Raw genomic sequence first — 15,510 nt, forward strand, 5'->3', positions numbered from 1 at the left:
CTAATAGTTTCCTACATTTTTTATAACTATTGCTGAGTAACTGAAATAATAATATTTCATCATGTGTATCTGGACTGTCAAGGGGAAAATCTGAAATACACATGTATGAGCTTATTATAATGCTAAAGCCAATACATGTAGTTGAAAATTTATGAACTATAGTCATAGGGAAGATTTAGGTTACTTATTCTGCAAGGTTGCTAAATGATAGTGCACAATATAAGACAAACCAACAATGTTTTAGTGACTAGAGCAAGCAATTTTTAAAACCAACTATTCACTTCCTAAAGCTATGAATGCTGCCACTTGCTTTATCAAGTTTGTTGACAAAGTATCTGTAAATTGTACCCCTTCCTCAACCACTGAAGATCTCTTTCTCAGTCCACTGGGAAGGATCTGTTAGTTTGGACACATGCCCCAGACAATCAATAATCATTGCCCTAATGAATACATTAACTGTGAATTTTGCATTTGCATACCAGGTTCTGAATGAAGGCTCCAGTTTTACCTAATTTTAATGCCTCATCCTGGTCATTATTTCCTTGTATGAAGTTTAGCTGTAATCTATTTTAATGATTTAAAGACTACCATATCAGCAACCCAGACAACATAGAAGAACCACCCTTGACAGCCGATACCTGCATGTTAACAAGTTTGAAGTAGACCCCTTCCTTCTTCATCAGCTCACTATGGCTTCCTTGCTCCACGATGACTCCATCATCAAAGCCAGCGATGACATCTGCATTTCGGACTGTAGACAATCGGTGAGCTATCACAATGGTGGTTCGACCTTCTCTGGCCTAGTGGAGAAAGGGACAAATCTGTGGTACACTGAGATTACAGTACAAACACCCTGTCAATCAGAAGGATAATCAAGCCTTAGATCGATGCTGTCTGATGTAGATGAGAGTGACATTCCGTACTTCAGTGTGTGCCAAGTGTAGGCACCACTCTTTTATAAAAGATAAAAGTCACATTCGAGTTCCGGACTAGGCAGGGGGCCAGCGCTTTCAATATGAGGGCAGATCACTCTGGAAGCCTATGGTGGTATCTGATACTCAGAAAGTGAAAAATTTGCCCTGATAAGGGTCTTCACATTTGTCTGATGGGCCCTACCTCTGAGCCGTATGGTGCACTGGGCACTCCAGCAGAAACATTTTAGGGAGGTCATTATGAAGTCACAGCTTTCTCCAAAGTCTAATATTAACGTAATTCATATGTATATGTACATATAAATACATATATTCACATGTTTACTTATATGTATTTTATATATATTTCAATGTATTTGTCTTTTACTGATTTAACAAAATTAATAAATCCACCAAAAATAGCTTAAAATTTAGGATAAAGTACAGCACACCAAAGAAAAGAACACTATGCTACAACTAAAAACTGTTACAGAAAAATACTTATAGAAAAATACTAAAAATTATACATATTTAAAATTAATTTCTTCACATAATTTAGCATAAGTGTTTTTGTCAAACAAAATCATGTGCAAGAAAGAAGTAAACTATCCGGTTCCTCCCACAAGCCTGCATCCAGTTTAACTGCCCCATGGTGGATGCCAGCCAAGATCCTTGACCTTTCTCTGCAGAAAATACAGCAGGCCAGGAGAATCAATAAAGCCCAAGAGATGACCTCATTCACCCTACGGTTTTGTTGCTCAACCTAGATTCCCAAAGAACTGACAAAAATTTACAAAACATTCCAATTTGCTTCTTGCTCCAACTCTGGGTATTTATTCCCCTGTACTGACCTTATCCAGGGCAGCTTGTACCTCTGCTTCACTTTCAGTGTCCAAGGCTGAGGTGGCCTCGTCCAACAGGAGGATCTTGGGGTTGCGGACCAGGGCCCGGGCAATGGCGATTCTCTGTTTCTGCCCACCACTCAGCTGTGCCCCTCTCTCACCAACAAGGGTGTCAAATTTCTAAACAAAAAAACCAGAAAAGCTCTGGAAACATACTCATTCAATCAGTTTTACAGTGTTGGGCAGGGCCTTGAGTATGCTAGGCAAGCTGTCCACCACTGAGCTATATGTCAGCCTTCTTTGCCTACATGTATATCTGTGTGAGAGTGTTGGATCCCCTGGAACAGGAGTTACAGACAGTTGTGAGCTGCCATGTGGGTGCTGGGAATTGAGCCTGGATCCTCTCGAAGAGCAGCCAGTGTTCTTAACTACTGAGCCATCTCTCCAGCCCGTGTCAGCCTTCTTAAAATATTTTAAATACAAAAGTACAGACTTTGCAGAAATAGATGAAGGCAACTAAAACTTTGACTGTCATGTGTATCATAAATTACAATAAATGAACACTGAATTGTAAAAATTACTAATACATATTCTATATGTTTTTATATCATTTACATACAAAATACGGTCTGTCACCTTTAACTTAATAATTCAAGGGATTTACCCAGCCAGGCTGAACAATATTGTGACACAAACTTTAGCTTAGTCTTTGAAGCAAGAACTCAGTCCCTCATGTTTCAGTATAAGGGAGGCTTTACCTGTGGTAATTTCATGATGAACTCATAAGCATTGGCTTCTTTGACAGCTTTCTTTATCTCATCCATGGTGACATTTCCACGGCCATAGCGAATGTTTTCAGCGATCGTGGTAGAAAACAGCACAGGCTCCTGACTCACCACTCCAATGATTTCCCGCAGATACCTCACATTGAAGTCCCGGATGTCCTGCCCGTCAATGCTAATCTGAAAGGAAGACAGATTTCCTATTCGATGTTTTAAACAACCCAATTCCTAAAGCACAAGGACTCCTTACTGTGAGAAAGTCTTAGCTAGTATTGAACTCACTCAAAAGTTAGATATAACAATAAACAGTAATGTGCAGGAATAAAATAAAGCATCCATACTTTCTCCTGATATTTTCATATATAGAGATTTTTTTCCAAGAACGGATTATTAGTTATCCTCCCTAGGAAATTTTGGGTATATAGTTATTTGTCATACTGCTGAACAAATCAGTCCAAGGCCTTCTACATATGCAGGCAAATGCTCTCCCTCTGCACCACAGTCCAGCCAGGAATGTTTTAGGCATGCCACTGTTTTTAATTACCAATGATAAATTTAAGTTAAAATGCCCCCTTACCTAACTAGTCCACATATATTTATGTGGTATTTTGGCATTTTGCTATGCTTAACACACCATAATTTACATTATCATTTCTTAACTTTTGAACATTTCTTTATTCAAAAATTGTTATAAAAGCAAAGAATTACTAAGCTGAGAAGAATGATTTTCCTTTCTTAATATCAGTTGCTTTACTGTTGTTTGCCTGGCATTTATTCCTTGATGAATAAAAGCTAAATAAACAACTCTTTATAAGTAATTTAATAATGGACAGCATTAGCAGAAATATATAATACATCTATCTGCCTCATTGTACCTTACCAGGACTGGGACCCATTGCTGACCATTTTTTAATTGTTGGTTTTTAGCAATTTAATACATATGCATGTATACAATGTATTCTGTTTATTTTCACTCCCAATCCTCTCTTATCTTCCTCTCATCCCTGTCAACTCTCCCTCCTCCCTATGAGTCTTTTCCCCAGTTCATGTCTTTTTGCTGTGTGTTTTGACCCACTGAGGTTAACCAAGGCCATCTATGTGCCTATGGGTTTGGAACTACCTATTAGAGCCTGGAGGGCTCATGGGGGCAGGAGTATACAAGTAAAAAAAAACGATTGCCCTTCTCCCAGAATCCACGACAGCCAATAATTTAAGCTGACCATTTCTCAAAAATATTTTGTAAATCTGTATTTATTTTCTTTTTTAAAGCTAGTTTAAGAATTTCATACATTATATTTTGATATATTCACCCTCTTGCCCCAACTTTTCCAGTACCCACAAACTCTCATATACATAAAACAATATATATATATATATATATATATATATATATATATATATATATATATATATACTGTATATATATAAAGTCCAACCTCTGTTGACTATATACTCTTTGATGTGGTCATGCACTGTAGTGTGGTAGACCTACCAGGGTCCCTAAAGAAAAATAACTCTCTATACTTATTTTCAAATCATTTGTTTGTTCATATCCTAAAATGAGCAGGGTTGCTGTTCATAGATTGACATTAATTTTTTTTTTTTTTTTTTTTTTTTTTTTTTTTTTTTTTTTTTTTTTGGTTTTTCGAGACAGGGTTTCTCTGTGTAGCTTTGCGCCTTTCCTGGAACTCACTTGGTAGCCCAGGCTGGCCTCGAACTCACAGAGATCCGCCTGGCTCTGCCTCCCGAGTGCTGGGATTAAAGGCGTGCGCCACCACAGCCCGGCGACATTAATTTTTTTAAATTCTAAACTGTTAAGTGATATAGGAGTGCCCAGCACACTGTAAACAGTTCTATTCCCTGAGAAGGTAGTCATGGGCTATAGAATGTAGTTCAGTATGATCCAGAGAGAGCCAGCAGGCAAACTTACTTCCTCCATGACCTCTGCTCCAAGATCCTGCATGAGTTCCTGCCCTGACTCAATGATGGACTGATAACCTCTAAGTATAAGCCAAATAAACCCTTTCCTACCCTCAGTTGCTTTCAGTCATGGTGTTTGTCAAGACAAAAGAAAGAGAGCTCAGACCCTTTGTAAACTTGTGTTTCATAATTGTTGACTAACATTTTAATATTGAGAAACTCAATGTCCTTAAGCTGGGACAACTGAAGAGAAATATAAACTGAGTTAGTATTGTTAACTTAGGGTTGCAATAGTTCTGGTCATCATTCTCTACAAGAGAATATCCCTATCAGGAAATATATTCTCAAGTACATCATATCCTAGAATTCAGCATACATACACAAAAAAAGGAGAATAAAGTAAGTAGGTCCAAAATAAAGATGATTAGTAGATCTAGGTGAAGGATATGTATGTTGCCTGCAAAATAGAATAGTCTAACCTGTTCTCACCCTCCATGTTCCATTAAGAGATTCAGAGTTCTCTGTGATATGCACAAAGCTAAAGAAAACAATCATTTTTTTGCTGAATTTAATTGCTGTTTTAAGATATTTGTGGCCCCAATCACCAGGCTGTCAAGAATAACCATGTGGAATTTGTTTGGTCAAATCGGACTCACTTGGGAGCAATCCTCTCAGTATTTGCATGACAGAAGAGTCCTGTGTAGCTTCTGGTTTTTTTCACAGCTTTCATGGAAAGCATTTGTCCCCCTGCCCCAAAATACGTGTTCTGTCCCGATGTGTTGCAACACCATGTGCTCTTGCCAGGATCAAAGGCACACACAGATTTGTTTGTAAAAAAAAAAAAAAAAAAAAAAAAACAAACCAATATTCAGGGTCTATTTATGTCCAGCTTCTGAGCTGGGGCCTGGGTTCTTCCCACTTACCGTACCCTCTGTGGGGTCGTAGAGCCTCTGCAGCAGCTGGACAGTGGTGCTTTTCCCACAGCCACTGTTGCCAACCAGGGCCACCGTCTGTCCGCTCTGCACCTTCAGGTTGAGGCCCTTCAAGATCTGCAGGAGAAGCAAGGCAGAGCACACGTCACAACACAGCTCCAAGAACGGAATAGCTCAATTCTGTTTAGAATTGGAAGAAAGGTATCAAGCAAGAGCTTAACTCCAACAGGACAAAGCACATAAAAATCCCAGGAGTTAGACTACAGTGTGAAGGTCAGAGAGAGACCAGCATAAGCGGTGAATGCCAGTACTGCTGACGGTACCTTGATATTAGCCCGCGATGGATAGGAAAAGTGAACATCACTGAACTCCAAATTCCCTTTGATGCGGTCTGGCTTGTGTCCTCTCTCTGAAAAACTGTCAATTTTAGGATTCTAAATAAAACAAAATTCAGTGACTATTTTATCAAAGAATAAGCGATTGTAATTTTAAGGAATAGGGTTCATCAAATTCTAAAAACAGAACCCAGAGTAGCATAAGTCCCTTCATGTGAGCTAACACACAGTGAAGGTGTGGTGTGCATGTGTGCATGTGGGTGTGCACATGCATGTCGCCTATCTGTATATGTGTATGTGTACGTGTATGTGTGTGTACGTGTATATGTGTGTACATGTATGTGCATGTGCTTGTGTGTATTGTGGTAAATGTGTGAGCATGCATGTGTACTGTGCATATGTATGTATACATGTGTGTGCAATTCATGAAACTTTTCTTTCCTGAAAAGTGCATAGGGAATATTCATTTTATTTCATGCAATATTTCACTTCCAGTTTTTGGCATATATTTTTAGATTTTTCTAAATGGTCAGATATGCACATTTATACAAATAACATGTTTGGTAAGTACAATTATTTCTGCCTTTAGTGAAACTTATTTCTTCCTAAATAATAAGTATAACAGAATGGGTCAAGAAGACTGAATGATGAGCACAGTATTATTTAGGAACTCCATAAACTTCCAATACATTTAGAATTCAGAATGAGATCTAATTCTCTAATTTTAGTTATCAACTTCAAATTTAACTGTGTAAATGCAATGATATACTTTAGTATGTAAAGATCTTCCATTTTCAATGTACTCATTTCAATTTATTTAATATAGTTGATTTAAGGTCGAAATAGACAATTCAGTGAGAAAAAAAAACTCATAGCAAAACTCACTGTTAATTTGGTCCTATAAACAATTTATCTCCATACACACTATTCTACCTAGAAATCATAATATTTTCCATCTGTTACAAGATAAAAAGGAGATAAATCAGAAACAAGTCATCTTTATCCTGTACTATAGGAATGGACTAATATAGCCACACTCAGGTGAGCTTAGTGCTATTACATCATCAGATAAACATGTGGAGCCTCTCATTGCATTTGTTACTATGGAGGGAACAGTAGTTTCCCGTTGTTACAGTGTATTTCACTAATGGACTCAGTGGGCGTGATTCAAAATGTGTAGCCTACAGCCATACTCAATTACCAACACCACAATGACTCCCTTAGCTTTCAGAAAATGAAGGACTCACATTATCAATAATGTCAAAGATCACATAAGCTGCTCCTCTTGCGTTGGCGAAGGCATCAATACAGGGGGCAGCCTGCCCCACACTGAAAGCTCCAATGAGGATGGAGAAGAACACCTGAGCGAGAGAGGGAGGGAACGGTTAGGGGCAGAACATCACCATCCAAGGTATAGCTTGCTTGAAATATACAAAGGAGTGGATTCAGGGTTTATTGAATACTTAGTGACTTTTATTTCATATTGAGAAATAGTATTTGTACATCTTTATGGCACATTGTGATAATTTGATACATGTATATAATTAGTGTGATAAGCACTTCCGTCATGATATTAAAAAATAAAAACTGCATCAGTAAGGGACAAAATTTATAAAAATCAATATAGCATTTCATTACCTAATTGTGTTTTTCAGCATCAAAATAAGTTTTGTTTAGTCTGCCAAACTATTTGTTGCATTTTCCTGATTATATAATTATTAGTAATAAAGACTTCTGAAACCCGTTTCATTAGTGCTGAAGCTAATGCCACCAAAGTATTTTCCCATTAGTGTTATTATTCAGTTCTTTGCCATTTTCTCTAACTCTGCAAGGAACTGCACAAAATGTTCAATAGGAAACATTACAGATTTTGACCCCATGGAATTCTCCTTTAAAAGGCTATTATAGCTTTAAATATGGACATATGAACAAAATTTTATGCAAAATGTCTAACATTTCACTTTGTATTTTAAAAATGATATCTTCCTGTAGCCCAAGATGGTCTGGAACTCTTTATGTAGCCCAGGATGACCTGGAACTCATAAGAACTCCTGTTCTCTGGCCCCAATCTCCTGAGTGCTGGGATTAAAGGTGTGCATGGCCATTCCTTGTCAGTTCACTCATTTGTAGGATACAAAATGATGCTGGTTATTCCGTTCTACAGCATACAAAACAATACATTTTCTCTTGTTTTTTCAGTGGAGAATAAACTGATACACAAATCCAAGAATACAGTTTCAGGAAATCAGATTAATAGTATACATAATTTAAGAAAAATATAGGAGAAGAGAAATATCTTCTTTCTCTCCAGGCATGGTAAAACTTCTACACATAGCTGATTTTCTCTGAAACAATAGTGATTTAGATGTTTACAAAACCCAAACGCATTTAACTATCTCTTATCTCAATATGAATAAGGACCAGTGAGAAAAAAAAATCTCCACCAAAGTAGATGTTAAGACGTTAATGCAACAGTCTCAGCTCTTTGTGTGGGGCTTGACAGGTTCCCTTTATCTTGGAAGTCACTTTCAGCCCTGTGACACAGGTATTATTGTCCTCATGCCACAAGTGTGGACAAATTCATCACACAAGGTTAATGGCCAAGTCAAGACGCAACCTCCCTTTCTTATAAAACATCAGGAGGAAATGAGGAAGAGAAAAAATGAGAACTGCCATAGTGACAGCCAGAGAGTGAGAGGGGACTGAAGAGACTCAGTTGTTACTAATGCCCTCAAGCCTCACTGAGGCCTGGTAATGCCAGTGTAGGGGCGCACTGTGAAATTAAAGTTTCCATATGGAGAAAAGGATCAAATTATACTTAGGATTTTCATTTCAGGAAACAAGCAAGAAGCAAGATTTTAAAACATTTCTGTTTAAATGACTTTGTACTGACCAACTCCAACATGGGAAGATGGTCACAAAATATCACTGGTTTATAGAAAAGATTACCAAAGATCTACATATTATAACCTCAGTTTGGGAAGAGAAAAGCATATACATCTGAAAAATACATACCCAAAATTCACCCTCAAGTATATATGAATTCTTAGATTGTAAGTAATCTAAATTTAAAAACTTTTATTTTAATCTTTAGTACAATTAGAATATGTTATTTTCATAATGATGTCATGAGGGTATCTTGATTTTCACATAGACAAATGAACTAACTTAAGTTTCTCTTTATATTTTAAGAAGTGGGTACATGTCATGTGAATTGAACACTCTTTTGCACAATGACCTATCTATAATAATAAATGTATACTGTATCCTCAAGTTAAACCTCAATGGAAGAATAAGAGTAATTCCAGTACATACCATTCCATTTATAAATTCTTTCCATTTTTATTTACCTTTGTATGCATTTGTATTTCCCCAGTGGTCAACACCACATGCTATTATTATCTTGTCCCCATTCATCATTAGGACTTGACTCATATGTTCCAGAAAGCCAGCTCTACCCACACGACAGCGAAGATTAAACCTACAATCACAACTTATTCTTCCAAAAGAAGGAAGAAAGAAAAAGAGTAGGTAGAGAGACGGCTCAGGGTTAAGAATGCATACCGCTCTTGCAAGGACCAAGTTCAGGTCATTGTACCTACAGCAGGTGGCTTACAAACTTCTGTAACTCAGGTCTAGGGGGATCCTACACCTCCCCAGGTATCTGCACTCATATCACACAACGCACATGTACACACACACACACACACACACACACACACCACACACACACACACACCTTAAAATAATACTAAAAATAAATCTTTAAACAAGAGGAGATGGGTGGAGAATGAACTCAGATTCCTCATAAACAGCAGAGGTATTACTTACTGTCATTGCGTTTCCAATAGTATATTCTTTTGATATAACCAGAGTGGATCCATACCAGAAGGCCAGCGCATAGGATGCATATATAACAAGAAGGCAATGCCCATGGATATGTTTGCTGAGATAGCCTTTTTAATTCCAATTTTTTTGGCATTTTCTAAATGTTTCTGATACCTACCAGAAAGTGAAGAGGGAGAATGTTATAATGAGAATAACAATTTACAGCCTGAACCATAATCACCTCTTATTCAGCAAGGGGTTTAAAGATGAAAGCCATTGAGGTAATAAACTCTTGGGGAGTCCAGCATCCGGGAACTGGTCCCGTTCGGGATCAGTGCTCACTAGAACAGACCTAGACTGCTCCTGACAGGGCTCTGCCTCATCTCCCTCAAACTCTACCCCACCAACTAGTGTTCCCACGGCTGTCCCAGAATTGAAGTCTCACTCCTGGGAACAAAGGCTCTTCCTGTTATCTTCATGGCCAGCATCACCAGTCAGGATTAAGGTAGAAGAAAAATCAACCCAACCCCAGATGGCCATTCCAGACTCTTTAGTGGTTACATTCTTAACTCAGGCTTATGTTTTCCTCTCTTCCCTAGATTGTTCTTCTGGGTAAGGGTCAGAAATTCTGCATATTCTTATACATAAGCCACGGGCTTCTTGCTTTCATCTTTATAAATCAATCTGTCTTCAGTTGCCAAGCTAGGCATAAGGTTAAAACGTGGTTCCTACAAGGTATATGGGTCTTCCTCCACTTTTGTTTGGTTTAGTTTCATTGTCTGGGAAATGGATGAAAGAACTCTACTAAGCAATGCCTGCTAAGGAAGATAATCATGAGGCGGGTGGGTAATTACGAAGTGTAGTTAGTATATTGACGAGCATATAGTTGGTGGCAAACTTGATAATTCTTGTTTCTGTTGTTCCTATCATACTAGAATATCACCTCTTTTTATATTTTTCATCCTATTATCACCTTATTTTTGAATAATATTTTAGTATTTGAATATTTTAAGTTCATTTTGCTGGCTTCATATATGTATATATATATATACATATATATATGTATATATATATACATATATATTCAAATCTTCAGAATGATTTTAACAAATTAAAATATTTTTTAAATCAAGTTAAATTAACTCTACTCATTCATGCTAGATTCAAACAGGGTAGAAATTTCAACGTGGCTCCCTAATCTAATGGGTTTACAATGAAACTCTGAGGGAAAACATCATATAAGTTAGAGTATTTCTTTTTATCAAAACTCCCCAGCAACATCATTACATTTTTAGTTCAACCGAATGAGGCATGGGAATTCATTAGTCATTTTTTTAATGTATGCTGCCACACGAAAAGGCTTTTCTAAATGCCTTTAAGCACTCAGCTCTTTAGAGTACTTTCCTCCACTGTGAGTGCTGCGTTCATCAAGCAGAGCTGTGTTTGAGGAGGCAGCCAGGGCACCACATCCACCACTGTGATTACTGCCGGGTGGCAGAGCCTCCAGGTGCATGTAGCCCCACGACTGACGTGTGCCCCAGGGTGACACGATTGCTCCAGTGAGAGGGGCATGCTGTAGTTACCTTCATTGGTAATGGAGCGGCATGATTACACTGACATCCTGAGGTCCAACTGAGGGCTATGTGCTCTGTGTGGACTATTGTGTACAGGAAGCCGCAGTGAGAAAGAAAAAAGGAAGAGGTTAGAGAACCAGAAACAGGTTGGCTTTGAAGAGGGATAAAGGACAGAAAAATAGAAAACGAAATGGAAGGGATTGGAGGAGCTTTGCATTCAATACTGGAAACTTGGTAGAGAATTTCAGACACTGTATTCAAAGAGTTGTGGGTATCAAAAGTCTCACATAAAGAAGATATTTATATGGGGTCATATTTCAACTATATTAGGAGAAATTATTTTAATAAAAACATTAATGATTCATATACATGTATATTTATCTCCAAATTCATCAAGATATACATACTAAATATCAATTCTATCTCAATGAAATCGCTTCTGTTTGTTTGTGTTGTTGTGTTTTTCAAGCAGTTGACCATATTCTCCAGCACATGGTCATGGAGAAGGGCAGAAAGCCAGAGGCGAGGTGGGGAGTTATGTCCAGTTTTTACAACCCCACAGAAAATCCTAGGTTGTGACTAGAAGATCCACATCTCAGATTTTTCTCTTCTGTATTCCAGTTCAAAGCCACTAAGGGGGGCAGAAAAGTAAAAAGTACCTTGATAACTACACTTCTATATATTGGTATCCTTTGTAACCCTGCATATTTCCTTTTATGTATTTAAAAACTTTACTCCTGGAAGCAAGCTCCCTAGGCATCATCAGGCCTCTAGTAGAGCGACAATAAGGTTGAGAACCCCCAGTTTGAGCCTGACAAGGCACAGCCAGCAGGGAAAGGTGCTTGTATCATGTGGGGGAAAGGTTAATATCAGGAAAGAGAAGGTAGTAACACATACCACAAAAGAATGAGTGAAACCATGTAAAAGTGGATTCTTTGAACCACCAGACAAAGAAACTTCCTGACCTTTCTAGCTCTTTGTTCTGGCCCCCGAAAGCTATCACGGTCCTGATGGCTCCCAGAGCCTCTTCAGCCACGGCACCTGCTTTTGCATATGCCAGCTAGTTCTTTGTCACTAAATGTTGAGAGTATCTGTTTAGAAGAGAAACAGTCATGACTTTTGCATGGAGAGGGGATAAAAGGCAGTCCTGCACAATGCTTTAAACCCCCATTTCCCCCATCCAAACCCTATGCTTAAAGGTGGGTCCTAGAGTGCTTCCTATAAAGGCTAGATTTGAGCTACCTGAGTCATCAGGGAAAGTGTATTTGGCAATAGTGCCAAATTCCATACCTCTCTACATTTTATCTATCAACTGTAAAGTTAGATAAAATAAAACCTTACACCTTGGAAAGATTAATTATATTTTTCCTTTATCATGTCATAATTTGTGTGTATGTGTAACATGTACATATTTGTATATGTAAAAAGAATATTAGTAACAAAAATACTACATCTTATTCCAAGTTGAGCATTCATGTTTCTTAAAGATAGTCTCTCATTGACCTAAAGCTCACCAGTTAGTCTAGGCCAGCTCAACAGCCGTCCCCAGGCCTGGAGGTTACTAGTTAGTCTAGGCCAGCTCAACAGTCATCCCCAGGCCTGGAGCTCACTAGTTAGTCTAGGCCAGTTCAACAGACATCCCCAGAGATCTACCTGTTCCTACCAATACTGAACTTATAAACTTGTAACATCAAACCCAGAATTTTTCTTTAAATTTTTGGTTCTGGGGAGCTAACTCAAATCCTCATTCTTGCAAGGTAAGATGAAGATGATACTTTCAAACTTGTTAATGGTAATTCTATATAGTAGAACTAGATAATAGGATGGTTAAATAAGACGGCACATGAGGAAAAAATCAAAACAAAAGAGATACAAGTAATTAACTAAGGGAATCATCAATCTCAGATTGTATAAAAATAGCTAGCAAATTTGCTCAACTCTGAAATGTTGGTTCAAGTAAACATGATTTTATATGTATGCACACAAGGTAAAATTGACAGAATGGTATGTAATTGTCATGGGACCATTACCCCTGCCCCCATTTAAAATTTCTATGTTCATTCAATCATTTGAGGACTATGTTTTAAACTTGTGTTTTCTTAAATAAAAATATAACCCTATACCTGTCATTTCGAACATTTCAGAGTCGTAACAGTGAAACCAAGAACAGTGATTAAGGCAGGAACTGCAGTGTTCGGAATCATTCTAAACGTCAATTTTTATAGTAAAGCTCTATGTGAACGACATACTTCTGGACATGGCTTCCACTACCACTGAGCACATATCTGAATGAGCAGTAGATATACACTCTGGATATACAAAGCAACTCTCTGTGGGTTAGCACACATGAGAATCTCTGGGTTTTACACACCTTTGCCCAAACAGCTGCAGAGAGCCCCAGGATGGGGCTGATGGCCATGATCACCAGTGTGAGCTTCCATCCTCTGATGAACCCCACTATGAATCCTGCAAAAAACGTGGCTATTGCTTGAAAGAACATTCCAACCTTGTCACCAATTCCTTCACTGATTTTGGAGATGTCACTAAAAAAGATCACACCTGAGTGGTTACGGGCAGGAGGTCTTCAGTCAGAAAGGTGAAGTAGACATTTAATAAACACGTAGACAAGAAGAGCATGCCATGGCCATCCTGCTGCAAGCCTTCTGTAAAGTCTCAGCCTCTTGACTATTTTCCCATGAAAATACTACACAAAGGAAAGTCAGGATTAGTTCATGCTTCTAAGAAGTTAGTGCCACTGAAGCTGATACTATGAAACTAGTTAATCCTATTACAGAAGCATTAACACTATGGGCATGAATCAATTGTTTAAAAGGAGGAATTAGGGAGGGCATCACAACAGTAAAAGGACATTCACAGAAAAAAATGTCCTAAGTTCAACATCGTTTCTCTAAAATAAAAAAAGTTCCTCTCCCCCTCCTCCTTCCCTTCCTTTCTTTTCCCTCTTCCTCACTTTTTGAGACAAGGTCTTGCTATGTAGCCAAGGCTCACTTTGAGTCCTTACCCTTCTCTCTTAGTATCCCACTGCCCACACCCTTGGAATGCTGGGGTTAGAACTGTGAACCATGACAGCCCCCACTTGAAACTTTTTACTTGAAGCACTGTGATGATGCTAAAACCATTTCAGATTTTTCCTTAAGAGTGCTCCATCAGTAAAGTGTACACAGATTTGCCAAAATCCAAAAGAGTCCACACACCAGAACCAACTCCTGGTTACAAGCATCTCACTCAAATAAGAGGTATTCAGCGTGTGCCCTTGCTTGTGTTCTCACTGCCGGCGTGACTGAGTGTGACTGTCCGAAGAAAGGAAGTCTTACAATGTTACCAGCTCACACTTTCCCGTGGCTGCCATTTCCTTCAGAGTGAGGCACGAAGGCCCTAAACGCCTCGATCTGCTCTCCTTTGATGACCTCATCTGTGCATATGCCAGAATGCTCAGTGAGAAAGACATTTATCATCTATTCCCCCTCCTGGAGCAAAGCACCAAGAGACAGAGCAGTTTGCTTTGTTTGCTCATATTCTAAGTCCCCAGGAGGACATTTATCATGTAATAGGCCCTCAAACATTTGTTAAATAAGTGGAGCATCTGCGCGTACTAAAGCAGTCTTTGTAATTAAGGCACCCACTTGCTCATCCATTCAACCATCTTTGGAGTCCAGCATTTTCCAGGCCTGTAGTAAACTCCATGAAGAGAAATGGGCATACAACATGCACTCAGTCCTCAAATAGACTCATTAAATAATTAGAGGGGGAAACATACCCTGACATAAATGGAAAATGTGGCCTAAGCTATAGAGGCCTCCAGAAATGACTATCAGATATATACTCAACTCATAGCTAATGCGTAATGTCGTAATTTACTATTGTTTCAGATCTTCCTTCCCTTGACAATTTTCCCAAAGTGCTTCATTTCTTCATCAAATGTGACATTAACAATACACTTACTCTGTCAGCCGCGTATTGAGTTCAGTGGTGCCCTGGATGTCAAACCAGCCCATTTCTTGCCGGAGGATGCATGAAAAAAGTTTTGCCTGATTTTCCTTATTTGCCGGCCAGCTGCTAAAGTCCAGAACGAAACTTGGATGTAGGCAGCAACAAGAACTCCGCCACCTAATCCCGAGTAGTAATATGCATATCTGAAAAATAATTGGGAAGGTTCCTTCATCTATTTGTTGTTGATTTTGATTTGTAGCTTGATGTGAGTTTCCTTGTGTAGCTCAGGGTTGTCTTAAACTCATTCTGTAGCCCAGACTCACAGTGGCCTCTGGCCCTTCTGCCTCAGTTTCCTGATGGCTGAGACATCAGGCAAGTACCCTCCATGCCAGCTAAACAGGCTTCTTAGGAAAAAATTTCAGAATTGGAAACTAA

General features: G+C 38.6%; 1 protein-coding gene across 3 annotated transcripts in view; it reads right to left on the bottom strand.

Moving 5' to 3' along the window:
- The window catches only part of LOC128100136 (phosphatidylcholine translocator ABCB4), a 74,200-nt gene that overhangs the window by 26,442 nt on the left and 32,248 nt on the right, over positions 1–15,510 (bottom strand). The window contains exons 1-11 of one of the 3 annotated variants that reach the window (XM_052722260.1): positions 13,684–13,894; positions 13,496–13,590; positions 12,090–12,215; positions 11,134–11,207; positions 9,554–9,724; positions 6,970–7,083; positions 5,711–5,821; positions 5,379–5,504; positions 2,512–2,715; positions 1,763–1,933; positions 639–800 (exon numbers count right to left, since the gene is read on the bottom strand). In XM_052722260.1, coding sequence (XP_052578220.1) covers positions 639–800; positions 1,763–1,933; positions 2,512–2,715; positions 5,379–5,504; positions 5,711–5,821; positions 6,970–7,083; positions 9,554–9,559 — 894 coding nt within the window. In that variant the 5' untranslated portion in view covers positions 9,560–9,724; positions 11,134–11,207; positions 12,090–12,215; positions 13,496–13,590; positions 13,684–13,894. Of the gene's footprint in view, positions 1–638; positions 801–1,762; positions 1,934–2,511; positions 2,716–5,378; positions 5,505–5,710; positions 5,822–6,969; positions 7,084–9,553; positions 9,725–11,133; positions 11,364–12,089; positions 12,216–13,495; positions 13,591–13,683; positions 13,895–15,510 lie in introns of those variants that run through there. The other 2 variants (XM_052722261.1, XM_052722263.1) reach the window with 2 other exon arrangements.

This window comes from Peromyscus californicus, unplaced genomic scaffold, assembly GCF_007827085.1.
Source record: "Peromyscus californicus insignis strain IS unplaced genomic scaffold, ASM782708v3 Scaffold_6__1_contigs__length_162567912, whole genome shotgun sequence".
Taxonomy (NCBI): domain Eukaryota; kingdom Metazoa; phylum Chordata; class Mammalia; order Rodentia; family Cricetidae; genus Peromyscus; species Peromyscus californicus.